The sequence below is a fragment of the Wasmannia auropunctata genome, unplaced genomic scaffold (genome assembly GCF_000956235.1).
Source record: "Wasmannia auropunctata unplaced genomic scaffold, wasmannia.A_1.0 LD334703.1, whole genome shotgun sequence".
Taxonomy (NCBI): Eukaryota; Metazoa; Arthropoda; class Insecta; order Hymenoptera; family Formicidae; genus Wasmannia; species Wasmannia auropunctata.
The window spans coordinates 33079-55054 of record NW_012028187.1 but is presented as its reverse complement, the minus strand read 5'-3'; the positions used below and the strand labels follow the sequence as shown (position 1 = coordinate 55054).

The 21976-nt window shown below is 38.1% G+C and overlaps 3 protein-coding genes across 4 annotated transcripts in view; 2 read left to right on the top strand and 1 right to left on the bottom strand.

The window, feature by feature from the left end:
* Positions 1-489: 489 nt before the first annotated feature.
* On the top strand, positions 490-6871 carry LOC105458083 (dynactin subunit 1). Its single transcript, XM_011703150.1, has 7 exons — positions 490-875; positions 1317-1716; positions 3326-3517; positions 4826-4968; positions 5205-5369; positions 5470-5626; positions 6344-6871. The coding sequence occupies exons 1-6, from the start codon at positions 490-492 to the stop codon at positions 5624-5626; spliced, it is 1443 nt and encodes a 480-aa protein (XP_011701452.1). The 3' UTR covers positions 6344-6871.
* A 1270-nt stretch (positions 6872-8141) lies between these two features.
* Positions 8142-21976, bottom strand: part of LOC105458081 (apoptosis-resistant E3 ubiquitin protein ligase 1) — a 32305-nt gene continuing 18470 nt past the window's right edge. Inside the window, exons 1-15 of one of the 2 annotated variants that reach the window (XM_011703148.1) lie at positions 17272-17287; positions 16653-16809; positions 15677-15882; positions 14566-14765; positions 13973-14210; positions 13098-13267; positions 12653-12833; positions 12318-12529; positions 11958-12224; positions 10927-11002; positions 10535-10824; positions 10326-10451; positions 9695-9883; positions 8496-8758; positions 8142-8399 (exon numbers count right to left, since the gene is read on the bottom strand). In XM_011703148.1, the coding sequence (XP_011701450.1) occupies positions 8297-8399; positions 8496-8758; positions 9695-9883; positions 10326-10451; positions 10535-10824; positions 10927-11002; positions 11958-12224; positions 12318-12529; positions 12653-12833; positions 13098-13267; positions 13973-14210; positions 14566-14765; positions 15677-15882; positions 16653-16684 (2553 nt within the window). In that variant the 5' untranslated portion in view covers positions 16685-16809; positions 17272-17287 and the 3' untranslated portion in view covers positions 8142-8296. Of the gene's footprint in view, positions 8400-8495; positions 8759-9694; positions 9884-10325; positions 10452-10534; positions 10825-10926; positions 11003-11957; positions 12225-12317; positions 12530-12652; positions 12834-13097; positions 13268-13972; positions 14211-14565; positions 14766-15676; positions 15883-16652; positions 16810-17271; positions 17288-21976 lie in introns of those variants that run through there. The other variant, XM_011703147.1, reaches the window with a different exon arrangement.
* LOC105458082 (leucine-rich repeat-containing protein 26-like) lies at positions 17763-21785 on the top strand. The gene is made up of 3 exons (XM_011703149.1): positions 17763-17929; positions 19471-19955; positions 20300-21785. Exons 1-3 carry the CDS (start codon positions 17827-17829, stop codon positions 20648-20650), a joined length of 939 nt encoding a protein of 312 aa, XP_011701451.1. The 5' UTR covers positions 17763-17826; the 3' UTR covers positions 20651-21785.

Here is a 21976-nt window from a genome sequence, read left to right as displayed (position 1 = left end):
TTACGTATGAATTACGGGACTTTTGCCAATTTTACGCGTTAAATGTAGGTGACCCAGCAGTCAAAGTGTCAAATTCTAATATTTTGTTTGATTTTTGATATAAATATTTTGCTTATAATAATTATATAAAATTTTTAACAAATAAATATCACACAAATATTTTTATTAAAATTTTTTGTATACATTAAATTATTATATCATTTATCAAATAATTTTTAACTTCTCCTTTTGTTTACGTTATTATCTAAATTGTATTACGGAAATTACATATGTTTAAAATAAGATGTCTCAAAACTGGACAATCATAGATGTCTTTTCTGGCAGTTCGCCAATATAAACGTCTTTATCAAAAATTCTAGAATCACACCTTGTGCTCACGTCAGCATCAGCTCAGTCATTTGTTCCCAGGAACATATTCGTATTTCGTCCCCATGACGAGAGCCACGCACAAACAATCAACAATCTCGATCGCATTCGAGGACAGTCTTAATGCGCAAGCTGCAAACGAACATGCCAGAAACGACTACCCTGTCGAAACGGAACCTGGGTCCGCGACCCGCCGCCGTCACCAGGGTGGAGACCAAGCTGCCCCGATGCGTGCAACGTAGATTACCGTGCGTCCCCGCGTCCGTAAGATGCCATCCGCGATCAAGTCCGTACCGATGCACCGATCATCGCGTACCCAGACGACCGTACAGACTGGCGGTCGGGTTGTCGGTGGCTAGGCCCGGTCACGGCGTCCCGACGACGATTCCCAAGAGCTCCGACCGATGTCCGCCCGGCTTCCTGGCCATTGGCACTCCTCGCTGCAAGAAGAGTCTGTCGATGATGGACTTGACCCTGCCCGTCGTCAATCCTGACATCGGCGATCTCAAGTGAGCCAAGATTTTTATAGGCTTCTCGACGACAAATATTGCAATATTGCAATATTAACTATATCTCGCAATGTGTTCTTTTTCTGACGAAAAAATATCATCAAATAAATTTAACTTCTCTAAACTATACTATTCGATCTACTCGATCAAAATGGGATGTATTCCTATTTTTCTCAGAATGAATAAATGGCAGAATATTTTTACATAAAATTTTGTTAACGAATTTATAAAATCTATGTAAATTTTAAAACTTTAATATCTTTCGATTTATGTATAATATGAAAGAGAGAGAATTTATAAAATTTGTATGAAATTTAAAAATTTTAATGATTACTTTAGATTTTTTTATGTTTGACAGAAGAATACATATTATTTCGTGAATGTTGAGGAAAGATTGAGTACGATCAAAATAAAAGTGCCCTAATAGAGCATATCGTTCAGATCAGAGAGCGAGTCTTCCGCCAGTCGTTTCGACGAAATCGCCGACAGGGGCAAGGACATCTTGGCGAACGGCGGGAGCGCCTACTGCAGCGGCAGGTCCTGGACGGACCGTACGCCGTCCTCGGAGTCCGAGCAGGGCGAAGCCGCCGGTCTGACGGAGGATCCGACGATCAAGGCGGCGAACGTGGTGTGCCGCATGCTGGTACTGAACGCGTGGCGACGCAGACGCGCCGAGATTGCGCAGCTGGAGCAACAGGTGGAACACCTGCACCTGCAGATCGAGTTCCTGCGCCGATTGCTGCTCGCCGAGAACGACCGGGTCGGCAGACTGAACGGCGAGCTGCATCGCGAGAAGTCGCAGCTCGAGGAGACGACGCGTGAACGCGACGCCGTCAAATCGGTACGGCGGTCGATCGATTATTTCTCGAGCCGTATTTTGCATCATTTTGCATGCTTTCGACTTGTTTCGGTTGCTCTTGTCTAATTTTGATTCATTAACATCCGAGTCTTCAAAAAAACAAAAAAAAAAAACAAAAAAAAACGGAAATGAAAACGAAAATGAATTGAAAAAGAATTCATTAAATGGAACTCGTTAAATATACGTTATCGCGATGGAGGAAAATCCTACCGGTTCTTCGAAGCAACAGCGATGACGATGCATACGCATCTTACGCTTCTAGTGCGTCATTCTCGTATATACGGGAGTTCAGTGACATGTTTCTAATTACGGGGATGATGTTACCACGAGAATGCGCGACACGTGTTCCGACGACACGCGACAGGCCGCTTTGGCGGAAGAATATATGCATTCCGCGCATGCTATAAGCTGCTCCGATTAGCGATATGATATATTTATATTTATATTTAGTGAATTCCGCGCATGCTATAAGTTGTCCGATTAATGATATGATATATTTACACTGAGAAAAAAATTTGTTCAAAAATGCAAAATTTGTTTTATTTTACCAAAATATTTAGTATGATACGTTCGATTAAATGTTACTACAATGACACAAAATAATTTGTTACTGTTATAAACAAAATACTATTTTTTAACTAAATTATTTTAACAAAAATTTATCGTATTCGACTCAACTGTTCTATTAAAAATACACACTATTTATTATCCCCATCAGCATTGTTTAGTCAATTCGATACTTGGAATTTAAACAAATATATTACTTGGATAACTAAATAGCATGCAAATATAAATAAATACTACTAGTATTTCGAACAAAATAATTTAATTGAGTTGGTTTAGTTAATTCTTAATTAAAATTTTTTGATAGTTGAAATGAATAAACTATACTTTTCTTTGTGCAACTAAAAAATTGTTGAATTAACTATTGGATCAAATAATTATACAAATTTAGTTCGTACAATCAATTTTTTTTCTCAGTGTATATAGATCGTATTGAAACAGAGAGAAAATATGCTACTTGGCATCTCAATAATATGATTTCATATTTACAATTTTACCCATGAAGCAACGTTTATTCCATATTATCCGATGAAATAAGATCTAAAATTTTGTAGTTTCACGTTAAGCGAGGTTTTCAATTTTGTACAATCTATCGGTTTTCCACAAGAAAGTTAAATTTTTCGCGAAAAGATGAATTCCATAAGATATGTAATGGGATTCGAACCTTATTTAATTTCAATCGCCGTATTTTTTTATTGCCCATTATGTGTTCCGAAAAGAGCTGTTAAATCAAAAAGATTTAATACAACTAGATAATATATTATGTATCATACATATCATTTTATTAGATATTTTTAAATTTATAAATTTTGTTAACAGATTTGTAAAATCTAATCTTGTAAATCCGTTAACAAAATTCATAAATTTTAAAACTTTAATAACTTTAGATTTATGTATATAAAAAGTGAGAGGATTTATAAAATCTATGTGAACTTTAAAATTTTAATAACTTTAGATTATTATATTTATAAATCTCGTTCCTCTAGTCGGATACTCGCAGTCGCAAATTGTTTTTGCTCTGTTGCAGGAAAAAGAAAAACTGGAGATTGAACTGAAGCATGCCGAGGAAGTCTCCCAGGAGCGATTAGTCACCGTGGGAAACTTGAAGAACGAGCTTTTAACTGCACAGGATCAGCTGAAGGCGCTCGACGCGCAGATGGCGAAGGATCGAGAGAAACTCTTGAAATTACGAGAAGATAAGAGGATTCTTCTGGATAAAGTTGCGTTTCCTCTTTCGATTCGAAAATTCGTCGCCTAGGCGATATTCCTCGTTAAACTCTTTTTTTTTAAATTTGAGATTCATCGTTTAATTTTGAGTCGAGTTTTCAAATTGCAAAAATATCTCGAGAGGAAAGTCGTAATTTATCGCAATTTCTCGATTCTCTCTTTGTCAATAATTTCTGTCCTCGCTTGAGCAACATCCAATGAATCGTTCAGCGAATCCGCGATTCCTGACTGCACGCGAACGGCCGCGTAAGCGCTCGCCAACCGCGCGACGGTGATAAAAAATTGATCTGCTGTTCGGTGAGTCATTGTTACCCTCGTCCGAGACACGAGGTTGCGACCCCCTTCTCCTCTTTCTCGGGGGGTGGGTGGCCGTCCCACGCGCGGTCTCCGCGCGAACTCCTTTCGCGTTCCGCGAATTCAACTGACTCACTCCGTTTCCTTCTCCTTCACCCTTTCCCTACGGAGATTAGGCATCTCCGCGTGTCATGTATAGCATCGATTTGTCGCATAATTATTGAAAACAGGGCAAGGTGAATGTCTGTTGAATCGATACTCTGCGAAATCTTAATAATATTTATCTGTATGGATTTCCTTTTTCGATGGTTAAATCATCGTCCTTAAATAAGGATATGAGGATGTATTTCTCAACTAGCAAAATGTTTCAAAGTTATTTAAAAGGACGCAAGAATATCTCGATCGATGTAATAATGTGCTGCCGAATCGTTTAACCTAGGCCACTAAAGCGTGTGTCATCCGCGCGACATTCACCACTTTTTTAAAGATCTCGGAATTCACCCGCGAGGCAACGTCAGTCAGGTCAATGCACGGCGAAAGAAATATAGCTCGCGGATGAGTCACACCTTTAGCGTTTCGCCGGTGACTCAATATCACGTAATACTCCTTCCGTTCCAGGAAGAAGGATCAATACCACTTGCCCTATTAACTTTTATCCACTGCGGAATCGCGGGATATCGCGGAAATTTTGCAATCGGCACGAATACATTGTAGATATTTACACGTGTACAGACTAATCTGAATCGTGGCTGCTCTTAAACGTGATGACAACGCGAAGGGTGTCTAGTAAAGCGGTTCTACGAGAAGTCTTGGCCGAGAAATCGCGTCTCAGAATTATCTCATATATTTTTGATAATAAAAACAGCTGAAATCGATCAAGCAATTTGCAAATAAAGCATCGAAAATGCAGCATTTTTTTTTTGAAAATTTGAGAAATATCGATCCGCGCATAAGTTACATTTTTGTGGTATAGATATGCTGTTGTAGCAAATATATATTTGCTTAGGTGTCAGCCAGCGAAGCACTGGCGACGGAACGTGGTGCCAGGGCGGAAAAAGCGGAATCTACCGTCGAGGAGTTGCAGTTGCGATTAGTGGCACAGGTATCCCTCGCCGAGTCTGCGCAGGAGCAGCTCCAGCGTGCTTCCAAGTATACTTCTTCGGATCTCTCTACTCTCTCTAAATTTTCTGGAATAACTTTTCACTCTTTTGGAGTGAATCTCACTCCAAAAGAGTGAAAATACTGCCGCTCAAGTGGCCGAGTGTATTCTCAATCTTTTGGAGTAAGATTCACTCCAGAAAATTTAGAGAGTAATTTGAAACACTTCAAGTACAGAAACTTGGGATAGTGTCAGAGATAACGTTTTGAACATATGATGCAATTAGGGAGTTGCAAACCGCGATGGCCGAGAGGCAGAAATTGGAGAAACGTCTGAAAGCTAGCGAGGGTAACGCGAAGACTCTGAGTTTACGCGCGATTTCCCTGGAGAGTCAGCTGGCTGATCGGGAAGTCGAGCTCCGCCGCGTCGAGATGGAATATCACTCGCAGATGTAAGATACCTATATTCTTTAAAAAAATATATATATATTGCCTCGTTCTTGAGACTAAATGGGCGCCACGAGATACTTTTGTATCGCCGCATCTCGGTAGGGCTGAATTGAACGAGCTGAGAGAGCGATTGGTGCGACAATCCCAGGAGGGTGGCTGGAGCAGTCGGATACTGCAGATCGCTGGGAGCATCATGCGCGTGTCCATCCTGCGGACTTTCGCGTTTCTGTCCAGTGCCACTCTGCCGTTGCCGCCGTAGGTTGGTATTTTATCTCGTAATTTCCAACTTATGCACGGAAAGAACAATTTTGCTGAACCCAGATCTGAAAATAATTTTTGTTCAATAATTAAAGTAATAACAGAATAATTTTGTGCGAAAGTCAAAATGATTGCTAGAATATCAAAACGTTTTACAGCAATGCTTATCAGTTTGAAAATTCCAACAAATTATTTTGATGATTCAACAAAAAATTGTTTTCAGATCTGTATTTAGCAAAATTTTTAGACCTTTCAACAAAATCGTTCTTTCCGTGTACAACAATTGCGAGAGGATCTTTTCTGTTCCACGGTGTTATCTCTCGCCGTTTGACGTAGACGCGCCGATCCGCGTTATGTAACACTCTCAGATCGAATCAATGAACGTTTCATTGACCAAGACCCGTATCAGCGTACGTACGTACTGGAGATTACGGACTGCGATCTGAAGATTAGGACTCGACCGATTAGATATAATTTAAACTTTTTTTGATCAGTTTCGTTCTGGGTAATCGAATTCTTATCTTCAATCCGCAATCCGCAACCTTCAATGCGTAGTCCGATACGGGCTTAAAATATACTTAGATTAATACTTCGGAATTTTGCTGCTGATTAATGAGTATACTTCACTTATCGCCAGTGTAAATAAATCCATGATTCGTTTAGAAGAGAGTAAAGTCGAGATATAAAAATAACATTGTTATATATCAATGTTCCGCAGATAAGGCAACTTGAGCGTGCTCGCAGTTTTCCAGGACATAAGCCGATTTAATCGGAGGAAACTGAATCGAAGGTACCGTTCGCTATTACGTGTGTGTACATATTTGCGAACGTGCAAATGTCTTCGGTCGTGAAGAGGAGAATATGTTTTATGATCAGAACGGAAGTTCGCAGATAGGAGACTGGTAAGGACTGGCGCTCGCAGGGCAGTCGAGAAATTAACAGGCATCAGCATTTCGTATACACTACGTTTAAGATAAATTGTAATTTTTTTTTTTAGTCAATATTTAATTTTTGAGGAGTAGAGATATTTTATATACACGCTTTGTATACACACGACATATCGTGCGTATGCATACATTGTAGGCAGAACAAGCGATTTTATTACGTCACGTGGATATTTCGATTTATAGGATAAATTTTTCCCTTTCGCGTAAATTCCGGAAGCAAGGAGATATAATGTAATGGACGGGGGGAGCTTAACGGGATTTATTGAATAAATGTAGACATATATACCTTTTAATCTATATATATATTTTTTTGTTAGTTTTTCCTTCACGTAATGATAAACTGATAAAAATAAATTACCGTCAGTTATTTATTTGATGGTAGATAATCTGGCAAGGCGGTTAGTTTCTTGCTATTGCGAGGCGCAGTTTTACGGTTTACGACTTATCGCTGGCCATTCGGCCATATTATTTCGCAACGAACAGTCTCTGCTACGGCGATTTGCTACGTTTCATATACTATATTTCCTTCTCTACTTAGTGATAAGTACATGTCACTGCATCTTAAATAAATAGGTATACCAGTATGCGACGCTCAATTTTACGATCGCAGCTGCTTCGTTTATGACTAGGTAATCATGCTTATTATATCGCGAGTATTTTTTTTTCTTTTTTTTCTTTGCGCGAGTCGATAAGAAATAGATGTAGCAACGTAGTGTCTCAGAATACAATCGTATTTTGTACTGGATGTACACACTAGTTGGCTTACGTTACATGCGCCATCGCGTCGACGTTGGAAGTACCGCATTAATCGCCGTGCTGTTTCGTTATGTAGTGAGACGAAGAAAACGAAGAAACTAAACTAGAGCGCAAAGCTTTTAATTACAATTAGCCTCTCCACGCGCACATTACTCGCCGTGCCCTTAAGTTCTCTTAAAATCACACAAGCCCCGCATCACGCGACTGAGAATGTATTCCAACTAATACTGATTAATGGAACGTTCAGTGTCGTTACAATGATCCCCCTCATCAAATGCACCACAATCTCCGCACGTGTAACACAGTACTCTTACTGCAAACGGAAAAAAATTATTTATGCGTATTTTGATTTGTTGTATCGTATATCCTTGCATACAGCGACGTCAGCTACACCTTCGCTCGAGGAGAACGGCGTTAATGGTTATCCTCTTTACTTAGTTCGAAAAACCTATCGTTAAGTTTTAGCTACGCTAAATCTCGATACAATATAATATTGAGCAATTCTCCGATGTTGAGGTAATATTGCTCTTGCTTCGAATAGCCTTTGTTTTTTTTTGTTTCTTTTTATTTTTTTAATAAAAACCCGTCGCCGCGGCTCAGTAGAAATTGCATCGTCTACATCGTCGGAAGATTAGATTGTTCCTGATAGTCCTCGGCGTGAACAGAAAAAAGTTAATTCCAAAAGTTCTAATCGTCTACATATCAAAATGTGCGACAAAGTTGACTCCCTCCCTTCCTGACCTCTCGCTGACAGGTAGGAAGTTACTACACGGGACAAACTCGTATGTAGGATCTATTATCGAAAAGATGTGGTTTCCTCTTTTTTTTTTCTTTTTTACCCCCGTCCAGAGAACAGGCTTTTTCGCTATCGAGAAAAATGGATACATAAATTGATTTAACCAACAGTTTCTAGTCAGACTAGAAGTTCGATGGCTCCCCGGAACTCCGGGTGATTTTTCCCCGGGAGTTCAGATCATGCCGAAACCTTCGGTGCCCTCGCTGATCGCCAACAGCAGCGCACGTTCGAAGTGATCGTAGCACTCGTAATCGGGTAAGCAGAGTTGGTTGAAGCTGGGAAAGCGAAACGTCCGTTATAATGGCAGATGTCAATGGTCAAAGGCAAAAACGTGAAATATCCTGACGGTACTTCTAATCGTGAGAACGTACCAGGTGTGTGCCGTGGGTAGATTAGCAAATGTCGGTGCAGCCGTGATCTGAAAGCGCGGGCTCAACTGCTGAAATCCACCGGGCGGCAATTGCGAGCAGCCGGTGGTGAACTGGAGCAGCCGCGCCATCTCCTCCTGCGTGAAATTGCTCACCGCCGTCCAGAACCAGTCGAGCACGCGGAGAAATTCCGGTGAGCTTCCGTTGGCTATGTGATGCGCGCGTAAATCTGCCACGCTGTACTCGCCGGTTCCGCACAGCAGCAACTGCGAGAGAGAAAGAGAGAGAGATAGATAAAAGTCGCAGAGCATTTTGTTGCAGAGAAGTTACTTTTTAAAAGTAACTAGTTATCGTTACTCGTTACCGAGTTAAAAAAGTAACTAGTTATCGTTATTAGTTACCGATTTTTAAAAATAACTCGTTATGGTTACTTAAAAAATAACGATTCGTTACTTTTCCGTTACTTTTTTAATGCTAAAATAAGATCTAAATAATTTAAGATGCAATTTTTTGTTTTAATATTAATAAAAGCGATACAACAATGACACCAGACTGATATATAAAAATAAAACTAGAAAAAAGAAAGCCTTTTCGATGTGAGCTAGAGCTTCGAGCTTTGTACTTAATATTTTAAAGTTAATTTATATACATACATATTTAATTCTACAAGTTACGAGCCAATAAAATTTTTAATCTTGAAACGTAATTTAGCTAATATTTTTCACAATAAATTTTTCAAAGTATTCTCAGATGTCCATAACGTAAATAAATATCTTATTGAATTACTTGTCAATTTAATTTGTGATACTGATTGATTTATGGCATTTTTAAGATGATATAAACCAATCACAGAGCCATATTAATATTTTAAGACATTATTTAAAACAGTCTTAAAATAAGAGTAAACTATGAATACTAGCTAAAGACTAAAGATTGAATATATAAACGAAATTTTTTCACAATTTTTTTTCACAAATACAAAAATACAAAAGTAACAATAAAAGTAACCATTTAATTCGTTACTGAACAAAATGTAATTACATTACCGTTACAGTTACAAAAAAAATAGAATAACGCCGTTACCAAAAAAGAGTATAAACTGTAACAGTAACAGCGTTACAAGTAACTCGTTACTTCCCATCCCTGCTTTGCTGTGGGTACCTCTTTCGATAGGCTTGTTTTAACGATTAAATTTTACGCACCTCCAATTCATTTTCGTCAAATATGCCCAAGAGGTTGTCGGGAATCAATTCGTTGAGACCGCGCAGAAAATGATCCACCTCGTTACGGATGGAGCTTGCGAGCCGATGCTGAGCGAGCGCATCCAGATAACGAAGCTTCGTTTCGTTGGTCACTCGAACTTTGCTGCCACCAGGAATTAATTCTGCGACCTACAAAACATAAGTATTAACCATAGCTTTCGGAGTTGTGCAGTAAATTTCGGCTGCACATCAAGTTTAGAGATAGAATAAGGTGGATAATTGGAATCTAATATTAACGTTGTATTTCGAAATAAATATAAAAGAAACTTTATTACAGATTTCGCACGAGTGCAAAACGATTCATTATTTACTTCAATTTCATTTTATAAATGACTTTAATATTTTTTAAATTCTTATTGAGACATATTTTGTGTTCCAACAAGAATTTAAAAAATATTAAAGTCATTTAAAGTCATTAAATTTAATTATTTCAAAATTACTATAATTTTTTAAAATATTTCAGATACATATATTAATATTACTGTTTTACAATCTATATTAGACTATTATTTAACAGCGTGTTGTACATTAAAGATTGATAGCTACCAGAAGAAGTAACAACGTATTGTACCTTCAACAGTTGTCCATCCTTATCATATTCCTCCTCGACGAAATACAGTTCCATTTCTTCAACGTCATTCTCGAGAATATACTTCACCTTACTCAAATACAGATCGGGATCATCTTGTTCGAAATACTAGTAAAAAGATACAGTTGTCGCTTTATCTGTTATTAACTTTTTTTTTGCGCAAGAATAAGAAAGAAGTTCGAAGATGTTACCTTGTAATGCACTCTGAGTCCTATAATCTGCGCGAGGAACGATCTGGTGAATCGCGCGCGTACTAGCTGACGATAGGACCCGCCGAGCGCCGACTCGTAAAGACACTTGCCTACGATACGCCCGGCGAACTCGTAGTGCTTCAATTTAAGGTGCGCCGGTCGTTTGGGATTCGGGTGCACCAATGCCTGTTGCGATTCCCCAAACGACGCGAACAAACCGTTCCCCGGGTCGAACAGCGCGGCGCATATCAATTCGAACCATTCACGTCGCACGCCGCCCCAATCAACGCCTAACACGAGATAATGAATTATAAGTAATTGCCTCTTGTAATTGTTTCGAAATCGATCTCCGTAAAAGCACCTCTTCCTTGAAATGTTCAAATGTAACGTACCTTGCTCGCCTTGAAAAGTGATTTCGAAATTTCGGCACCAATCGCTCACGGAAAAGCCTTTAGTAGCTTTCATAGACTTAAAAAAAAAAACAAAAAAAAAGTAATTAACTATATATTTTATAAGATTAATTAATATACAATATTAATGAATGTACAGTCATGGACATATCGGTTGCGACACTTTTTTTTCATAAGTATATATTTAATTTATTTAATATATATAATATACAGGGTATCTCGAAATTCGCGAATCAAAATATCATAGCAAGAAAGTCTTCGAAAAATTAAGTAAAAAAGTTATTTGTAATTTTTTATTTTAAGTAGTTTTTGAGATATAAGAGTTTAAATTTAGCAAATTATAGATTACGGTTAAACGGAAATATGTCCGTGAACGCGTCGATAGTATCGCGGGCCACAGGACGCGCGCGTACTAATCTATAATTGGTTAAATTTAAACTCTTATATCTCAAAAACTGCTTAAAATAAAGTTACAAATAACTTTTTTACTTACTTTTTCGAAGACTCTCTTGCAATAATTTTGATTCGCGAAATTTCGGGGGACATCCTGCATATTTTGTAGGTAACTAATATTTTGCAAATGCGAGCCACGATGGTGTACTATCTTTAGTTTATAGACAGTGCACCAATCGTGGTTCGCATTTGCAAAATATTAGTGCATTTCGTAGAGGTGTGCGAATAGTTCGAATTCGAATCGAATCGAATCGAATCACAGTAGATTCGAGTTTGTTTTCGAATCTGCAAGATTCGAAATCGAATAGTTCGAGAATTTCGAATTCACAATGGTTCGATTTCGAATCGATCGCCTAATGTAATGTTAATTTGGGAAAATTTGATTCAGATTCGATTCGTATTCGAATTAAAGAGATTCGATTCGACCATGCAAATCCTTGATTCGCATACCTCTAGCATTTCGAAACCTATTAAAAAAAAAATGTCGCAACCGCGGATATGTCCACGACTGTACATCTTTTTACACGCCGTGTATATTATCAATATATTTAAATACTTACCGATTCCAAAAGCTTATCACGCTGCACTTTCATCGAGAGCTTCTCGTGATAGTGCTTCTGGTGATGCTTACGGACCTCGTGATAGAAAAAGTCTTGCTTGTCAGCGAACGTTTCGCTACCGCCGATGTTTTTCAAGAGAAACAAAGTGAAAGTGGCGGCAATTATATCACGGTACAGCGATATCAGTTCGACGGGAGGCTGGCATCCGTCGTCTATCGAGAAGGGGTAGTATCCCTCGTGCTGATTAGTCGAACTTTCAAAATGAAACTGCAATGTGCAATCCAAAAGATAAGAAATTACAACAGAATCTAACGAATCGACGTGCACGTAAAATTATCTTGGACGGATTATATACTGCACCTTAGTCGAAGGACATAGTCTAAATGTTACGAGTCTCTTGGGAATAAATTTCAACAAGTATTCCTTAATCGTAAGCTGTTTAGGCGAGATGAAGCAAAAGACCTTCTTCGGTTTGGAAAATCTCTCTCCTTGCATGCCCAGCAATTTCGCGACGTAGCAGATATCCGGATCCTTGGACGCTACGTTATTGTGCACCATTCTCGCGACAGAATCTGGTAACGAGAAGAAAAACGGAATGCGCCAGGCGCGTCATTATGCGAAAGCGTAATAGAAAGGGTGTATTTTGAAAATAAGGTATAGAAAAGGGGTGCTTGAAAATAAGACATTTTACATACTCTCGAGCACGATGATATCAAAATCCCCATTATGCAGCTGCAGCCCTGCCAGGCTAACGGTTGCGTGATAACATCCGCCTTTCGGAAAGCTCACTTTTAAACGAATCCTTTGGTTTGAAGAATCGTAGTCGAGCTGAATACTACAGTCTACCATCGAGCCTTTATCTACTACACTACCGATCTAAACAAAATAGATTTGGGAAAATTGGATTAGGCAATAATAGATTAAGATTTTTTTTATTTTCGTGATATTCTCTGATTTAAATCAAAATAAAGATCAAGCGCGGTAAAATACAATTTTTGATATTTTTACGTATTTTTAAATATAATATAGTTTTAATTTCGCGCCCCTCCAACTGCGCTTGAATCTCATTTGCCCTCTACTTTTATATCTTTTGATTTGAATATCGAGGGTTCTTTAATCAATATATCTTTCCTGATTTACCTGAGTAATATTGACATTATAGCCTTCTGTAGGCTGTTCTCCAGGCCCAAATATGCACAGATTGTCATATTCGTCACGTGGCTCTATTGTCATCGAATGGGCTATCCCAGCTGTACAAACGACCGTGGAACTTTGTCGTACAAAGACCGTCTTGTTTGGATCCGGTGGACCTATATAGTAAACAATATACGATTACGACACATAATCGCAATTCGCAACTAACAATAAGAATTTATACAGCACGTTCCAGATTTCGCTAATTAACGTTAATTCTTCGATTAGAATAGAGTTCTGTTTAGCAAAAATATCCATAATTATTTGTTAGAAATATCCTATTTTAAATAATAAACATTTGTTAATAATATTAATCATTCAAATTATAAATTAGCGTAAAGGCTACTTTAAAAGGAAATTAAATGAGAAAGTATTTTACATGTCGTTCACATACACGGAAAGAACGATTTTGTTGAAAGATTTAAAAATTTTGCTGAATACATGGATTTGAAAATAATTTTTGTTCAATAATCGAAATAATTTGTTGGCAAGTTAAAAATAATAGGCATTGCTATATAAAACGTTTTGATATTCTAGCAATCATTTTAACTTTATTATTTTGATTGTTGAACAAAAATTATTCTGATCTGGATCCAACAAAATTGTTCTTTCCGTGTGTTTAAAAAAATTTTTTAAAACATGTTTTTTTGGGAAAATTTCCAAGTTTCCACCTCTAATAGTAATTTGAGGACTAACAATATTCTTTCATATTTTTTAAAAAGACATCCTCTTATATATCACAGGGGCTGGTGATTCACGAGGTATTCTCGTTATATTATTGAGTATTACTTTACGACGCATCATGCAACGGATATACGTACCGGGGAGGAAATTCTTAAGAAACGGGCTGCCATGAACGTGACACGATCCGATAAGTACAGCTATGCGATATTGTCCCGCATGGCGGACAGTAAACTTTACTACTGCAGTATTCGCAGCTAAGGGGTCGGTGCCTCCCAGTTCTATTAGCGTGGCCACTCTGCGCGTATCCTCCGTTACCTCGACGATCAAATTATCCTTGTCACATATCGGGTACGGCTGACCGTTGCGCTGATAAAACTGCAAACGGATATCTCTATATCTAATTGACGAGCTAAGAAACTTGGCTTGAGTTATCGCTGACTTTTATTGCGTGCGCGCTTAGCTCCTTATTAATAATGACGTCTCTCAAACAAATATACATATGCATATATAAATATCTGAAGGTCTTTAATCGCTTGTCTAAGAAAAACTTAAGTTTACATCTCGCGCGGCTCTGTACACACGCAGGATTACCTACTTCTCTCCATGCATGTCTTGCTCCGCGGCGCGACGCGGAGATTACCGCATCTGAATATAAATATCCGCGAAAGAGGAAGAGAGAGAGAGAGAGAGAGAGAGAGGAGGAGGATTCCGGCGCAATCGCTTTACTCACTTTGACCGTAAAAGTCATCGTTTCGCCGACCAGCTGAGGCTCTTCCCACTCGAAATGAACGCGGCAGTTACTCGGCAATAAATATTTCCCTGTGACGTACTGGAGAAGAGAGTGTTTCGCTTCGGGTGCCAGAGCGGGCTGCGTCATAGCAGCCAGGGTAACCAGCCCTGCCACCGACACGGAAACTACCAGCATACCGCCTGGCGAGTGCAAGGAGTTATTTGTTAGTTTTGCGCGTTTTAATTAATGGCCTCCCGATAATCGTGCCCGGGAGAGAGAAGGAGAACGTTTAATAAAAGTAATGAAAGATCGCGTGTGAGTAGAGAATCGACTTTTAACGCTCGCATGTGCTAGATTTTAATTCGCAGTAGTGCTGCGCACTAAACTATTAGATTGCATAGAGAGAGAGAGTTAATAATTTAAGTATTAAACACTTTATTAAAAATTAACAATAATTTTTTACTTTATTTTATTTTATTTTATTCGTAAGCATATTTGTCCCCTTCCCCCCTCCCGGAGTTACTTTTATCAATCTTTTCCCTTTTCTCAAATTATTTTATCTTTGCAACGAAACTACGTTTAAAGTGTAAACTCTGGAGTCTTCTCTCTCTTTTCTTGTAAGCTACAAAGAGAAAATCCACGGTTTTGCTAAAGTATCTAAAAATTTAGCTAGATATAGATCTGAAAATAATTACATTGGACGCTTAAACTGGTTACATAATTATAATTGCTAACTACATAATTATTACTATGCAAGACTTTCGAGCGCGTGATGATAACGCTGCAAAAAATTCTGACATTCTATTAACCAGCTTGAGCGTCCAATATAATTACTTACAATTAGATAGTCCAACACAATTACTTTCAGATCTATATCTGGCCTAATTTTTATATATTTCAGCAAAACCGTTCTTTCCGTACGCGCGTTCCCTTTCTTTCCCCTTTACGGGCGCAATATTAAATTTTCTAATCTTTCTCAAAAGTCCCTCGAACACAAAGCTACCGTAGAAATCACAATTTATTCGATTTCCCGCGCTAAAAATGGATTCTCCTTGCGAAGAAAGGATTTTATTTCACGGAAATGGAGAGAACATAATGGAAAAACTCGTACCCCATGTCCAAGCGTCTTGGTGTTGGCTGTTCTTTACAACGGCACTCCACAGATCCGCTTTGAGAGTTTCCAAGTCTTCTTTCGAAGTGGGTAACGTCTGCCTAGCCTGGGTCCATCGCGGTAGATCCTTGCCAAGGGCTGCCCGTGCCGCATTGTCCTCCACCCAGTATACGTCCTCCAGGGACATAACTTCCATTTGCATCAACCTGACAAAGTATATACATCTTCAATAGTATACACTCACCTGGCAAAGTATACCCAATCTTTTTTAAGAGGATTTCTTTATTTTGAGCAACAATAAGCTGAATAGCAGTTGCTCATGAACTGAGTTTTCCGAAAAAGAAACTAACAAAGAGAGGATAATTAGGTATTATTAGACCTCCCTATAAATATGATAATAATTACTTCTGACTGTATAATTGTAATGGTAATGGCAATCAAGTATTTGCAAAGAATCAACAGAATCGTCAAGCGCATCGATGATCGTTGGATCCTTCATACATATTTATACACAGAAAGAACGATTTTGTTGAAAGATCTAAAAATTTTGCTAAAAACAGATCTGAAAATAATTTTTTGTTGAATCATCAAAATAATTTACTGGAATACTTAAAACTGATAATATTTCTATAAAACGTTTTGATATTCTAGCAATCATTTTGACTTTCGCACAAAGTTATTTTGATTATTAAACAAAAATTATTTTCAGATCTGGATTCAGCAAAATAGTTCTTTCGATATACGGAAAGAACGATTTTGCTGAATACAGATCTGAAAATAATTCTTGTTGGATCATCGAAATAATTTTGTTGGAAATGCAAACTAGTTGCCAGAAATATTAAAACGTTTTACAGTAATGCTTATCATTTTTGAGTTTCCGACAAAATTATTTTGATGACCCAACAAAATCATTTTCAGATCAAAATTTCTTCCGGCAAAATCGTTCTTTCCGTGCATGTTATTCTTTTTTTCTTACCTCTGATAATAATGATGTAGGCCATGGTCCATCAGCCATTGACGTAGCACCAGTCGCTGTTGCAGCAGGCGCGCAGCGCGCTGCAGACGTTCCTCATCTTGCGCCGGCAGCTCGGGTAGCGCGTCCACCTCGCCGCAACTCGCGAGGGTCGAGATACCTGTCACAAAAGAAAAAACAAATTCACATTCGTATGACAATGCACAACGAGCGAGTTGATTAGCCTGAGACGAAAGAACTATAAGAAGTAAAAAAACGAGAAAGACTTTGAGGCACTTTCTTGAATTTGCGTGTACTTTCCTTCTTTTCTCGAGAAAAAATAAAAAAATATTTATTTCTTACAAAACATGTTATATGCTTGTAGCTTTTACATCGTACTTTCCAACATTATGCAATATAAATAGTACACAGAAACAATGGTTTTGCTAAAGTATCTAAAAATTTCGCTAAAAATACCTATAGATCTGAAAATGATTTTGTTAGACCATCAAAATAATTATGCAGGACCCTCAAGTTGGTTGCTAAAACTTTTTGCAGTATCGCTCATTATGCTTGAGCGCCCTACATATTTTGATAGTTACATAAAATTATTTTCAGATCTGTATTTAAATTTTAGACACACTTCAACAGAATCCTTTCAATGTAAGGATTTAACGCGTACACGGAAAGAACGATTTTGTTGAAAGACCTAAAAATTTTGCTAAAAACAGATCTAAAAATAATTTTTTATTGAATCATCAAAATAATTTGTTGGAATGTTAAAACTGATAAGTATTGCTATAAAATGTTTTGATATTCTAGCAATCATTTGACTTTCGCACAAAATAATTTTGACTATTGAACAAAAATTATTTTCAGATCTGGATTCAACAAAATTGTTCTTTCCGTGTAAATTATAATTGTATTTCCTGAGACACAAGGCTGATTTTTTATGGCGCTTCATTGGAACGTAGACAACAACGCATCGTCAATTAATGATATATTTGTATAATCAGCGGAACACGCGCGTGAATTCGCTGCGGTATTCGAGGTATTTGCGTAACAATTGTTTCACCGATAGCGTGATATCGGAACGGGAAGCGTCGAATGCGATAATTCGGATGTACGGAGGAACTGCTCGCTTCTTCACATATCCATTCTCGGCGAACGGTCAGTTGTAAAATCGCTCACAAGCAATATGCGTTTCGAGACGTGCCGAGATTCGCTTCTCGTTCTTGCCTGCGCTTCCGTCTTCGTAGACGCCGCGATCGCAGCGTGCACCAGCAGCAGATACGAGGATGGTGAGGCCAGTATTCCTGATATTTTACGAGTGCCCTGTGTTCCCCGCGGTGCTCGTCCATTCTTCAAAGAATCTCTTTCTTCTATATTCTCTCCAGTTTAGCTACGCGCGCGCGTGCTTCGATTGCGGTAAAAGTTGTCCGTTTTATTTTTTTCTTTCAGATAAATTGTAAACTCGTAGAACGTAAAAAATAATATACGAGACGATAAAAAAAACAATTAAAATAAGCGAGGAAAGCCACATTTGTCGGATCCTGGTGCCTAACAATATTTTTGCGTAAATTTTTACAATTTTCAATTCATGCCAACCGCACGCGTCGCAGCTTAAGGTAAACGTCTCATTGACCAGACATGTGCGTTTATGTCCAGACATTTACACAAAACTTATTAATCTCAAGTCCTATAATATCAAAATTTAATTGTAAAACAATTAAAAAAGATGGGAAAATGCCAATAACGGTCCAAAGCGAATCTTGGTGCTCGATAATATCATAATGTGAATCTCTTTTAATATGTTAATCTAATTATTTATAACATTCCACGATTTATCCTGATATTTATTTACTTATACACGTCGCTTTGAAAATACTTTCTTCCTAAATTTATTGGTTATTGCGAGAAATATTATCATATGCCTCGGTGATTGGACAGATAAGACGCCCGTCCGCGGAGAGCAGGGAGGTCCGGGTTCAGATCCTGGTTGAGATAATATTTTTCGCAATCAGTTATTTTCACAGGATTTAAAAAGATGAGCATCGAATTATAAGATTGTCATGGCGATTTAATTGTGATATTACGTGATATATTACTATTCGGTTTCGAGCTGCGTTGAAAAATCCGACGATTATGCGGCGCGCAGTTTATCTGAACTGAAAATTGTAACATTCTCATATTATAATAATATCGAGCACTGAGATTCACTTTAGATCATTGTTGACCTTTTTCCATCTCAATTTGAACGTTTCACTATCTAACCTGATAATTAATTATTGAATTGTAAAAATAATATTATAATAAAAAAAGCATTTGAGATTAATATAAATAATAGAAGTTTTGAGTATGTGCTCGGACTTAAGTACACGTTCGGTCTGTTTAAACTGGGACGTTTACTTATTTTGAAATACAGTCTTAAACCAAAGCTGGAGTAGTAATATTTGCACAAATTAAATTGACAAGCGACAATTGACAAAAGACACCTGTCATAATGATAATTGTCACCGATTAACTGATCTTACACGGAAAGAACGATTTTGCTGAAGAGTCTAAAAATTTAGCTAAAAACAGATCTGAAAGTAATTTTTTGTTAAATCGTCAAAATAATTTGTTGAAATGTTAAAACTGATAAGCATTGCTATAAAACGTTTATTCTAGCAATCATTTTGACTTTCGCACAAAATTATTTTGATTAATTATTGAACAAAAATTATTTTCAGATCTGAATTCAGCAATATTGTTCTATCCATGTACTTTTGTTGCTATTACCGCAACTTTTTCATAAATATACATATATTATCACACAGTTTGCTGACTTAATTATGTCCAGGAATTGGCAAGCGGCTAAAATGTTCCAACGTCACGTTAACTATCGCCCTAACATTCGGCGGGCCGGACGTGGACGACGTCATGATTTTCCAGTCGCGGATAGAAAGCATTCCCGACCGGTCTTTCATGAGATACAGCCAGAACCTAGTCTCCCTGAGTATGCACGACTGCGGCATCAAGGAGATTTCCGGCCACGCGTTCGACAGCCTGAGGAAGCTGAGGAAGCTCAACCTGCCGTACAACAACATCACGTCGGTGAGGGACCAGTGGTTCGTCGATCTGTCGTCGCTGCAGCAGTTGGACCTGTCGTACAATCTCATCGCGTCGATCGAGCCGACGGTCTTTGGGAAGCTGCACGATCTCAAGTGGCTCGACGTCAGGGAGAACCGTTTGACGTGCCTGGAGCCGACTCAGCTCGCACCGATGGCCGGCCTCGAGAAGCTCCGCTTCTCCGGAAATCCCCTCACCTTCCGGTGCCGCGGCACGGTGAGCGCGCATTCCACCTTTCGTATTAAGCGAGAATAAACGAGCGTTGTAACGGAAACACATGCATGCGCGACGACGAGGTACGGGCTTTGTTGAATCTAATTCGAAATCGTGAATATATCTGTATGTATATTTATATAACGTGACATTGGAAGCAAAATGTGCTTGGAGATATTAATGTCTCGTCCTCTTTCGCGCTGCTCGCTTATCATCTAAAACCGGATGCTGGCATTCCGTTCTGATGCGCGCGCGCGTTTATCGATGAAAGGAACGTTTTCGTTGTAACATTGAAAGGCATTTCGGAAATAGTTTCAAGCTAGTTATGAACTTCACACGTGTTGCAGCTGACGCTGTGGCTGCGGGATCTCGGGATAAGTTACAAAACCGATCAACGCGGGGAGGAAAACTGGCTGGACAGTATACTGTGGCTCTGCGCCGCGGACGACGTCAAGGTGGCCGATTCCGAGGTCTTCATGAAGGAGTGCGTCATCCTGAATCTATTCAATCAACTTCGCACCGGTTTGACCACGGCCGAGTCCTTCCCCCTGTCCATCCCCCAGGGGTGCGTGCACGCGAGAAACGAGCTCACGAAGTGCGTCGCTGAGGATCGCAAGCACGGCAGAGAAGTCGTTACCAACGGACATGTCGTGAGAAAACTGTTGAGGCAGTTGCAAGAATCGAAGTCGAGCGTATAACGCGCAAGAAACGACATATCGCTCTCAATTGATGCAACGACACAATTAAATTGTCATTGTTTAATTACTTACAGAAAAAGAAAAACTGTATATACTTTAAAGGAATGTTCTTTTAGTCTTCTACAATCAGTTATTGTATTATTATAATTTCGAAATTAATATTACAACAGTTCTTTCTCAATATTACATTCGTTCATCTTTTTACATCTATTTTCAGTTGGAAATGACTGTAGGTTAAAACGCGCACATGGCCTTTTTTTAAAGAGTATTTTTGTAAACGACTTATAATGACTGATTATTAAATAATTCATATTCCAAAAGATTTATGCCGCGCATCAAGTGGAATAAAGACACTAACTCTAGGCTCATCCTCAGGATAAAAATTCATATTTTTATTCGGAAAAATATGAAACAATCGAGAACATATTTAATAGTTGTATTAATCATGAAGAATACTTTATAATTTCAATAATACTTTATATTTTTTAATTTTAATTGAAAATTATTCACAATTAGACCCCTGGAGTTAGTTGCGCATCAGACTATCAAACTGTGAAACATATTTATGGGTCAATTCTAAGTAGAATCGTATAAGGTTCGTAATTTGTACTCGTAAGACTTGTAAGAACTTATGACTGAATGCTTGTTACTTTGCAATATTTTTACAGACAGCTTCTTGCTAGCCGTAAGATTTACGAGAAATCATAGATATTTACGAATGATCGTACGTCTTATGCATAGAATTACAGTCATAAGTTCACACAAGTCTTATGAGAATAAGTTGCGAGTCTTTCGATTCTGAATTGACCCATTAATTTTAACTGATTATGAGCATGACGTTGATTTTTTTCCATGAAATCTAATGCTATTTACTACTTCCTGTAAAAGCCATAAGACAATCGTAATAAGTATTAAACTTTGTATGAATTTTTAAAAATACACCTAATTTAACGTCTCAGCTTTTATTACTTACTGATATCAATAAAATATGCAGTCATAATTGCTAGCAAACAAGAAACAATTAATTGATAAAGCTAACATAAATGCTAAAAATTCTTGCGATATGCGCCCAGTCGACGAAAAATGCAATAAATATTTAAATATAATAAATTATCCAGAATTAGTGCCTGATCCACATCTAGTCCGCATCTTATTACTGCAATTGAGATCCCATCAGACAGCCTCCGTTTTTTTACCTTTTTCTTTAGTTTGATATTACAAAATTTTAACGATCCAAAACATACAAATTTATTTTTAAACTCTTTCTCCGGAAAATTTCGTTTTTTAAATTATGTCGTTGTTGTAGCAAATAAGTGATATCAACTC

Coding starts and splice junctions, on each gene's coding strand:
- LOC105458082 (XM_011703149.1), top strand. CDS start 17,827: ATGCGTTTCGAGACGTGCCGAGATTCGCTTCTCGTTCTTGCCTGCGCT. Junction 17,930..19,470: donor CAGCAGCAGATACGAGGATG/GTGAGGCCAGTA, acceptor AATTATGTCCAG/GAATTGGCAAGCGGCTAAAA. Junction 19,956..20,299: donor CCTTCCGGTGCCGCGGCACG/GTGAGCGCGCAT, acceptor CACGTGTTGCAG/CTGACGCTGTGGCTGCGGGA.
- LOC105458083 (XM_011703150.1), top strand. CDS start 490: ATGCGCAAGCTGCAAACGAACATGCCAGAAACGACTACCCTGTCGAAA. Junction 1,717..3,325: donor AACGCGACGCCGTCAAATCG/GTACGGCGGTCG, acceptor GCTCTGTTGCAG/GAAAAAGAAAAACTGGAGAT. Junction 3,518..4,825: donor AGAGGATTCTTCTGGATAAA/GTTGCGTTTCCT, acceptor ATATTTGCTTAG/GTGTCAGCCAGCGAAGCACT.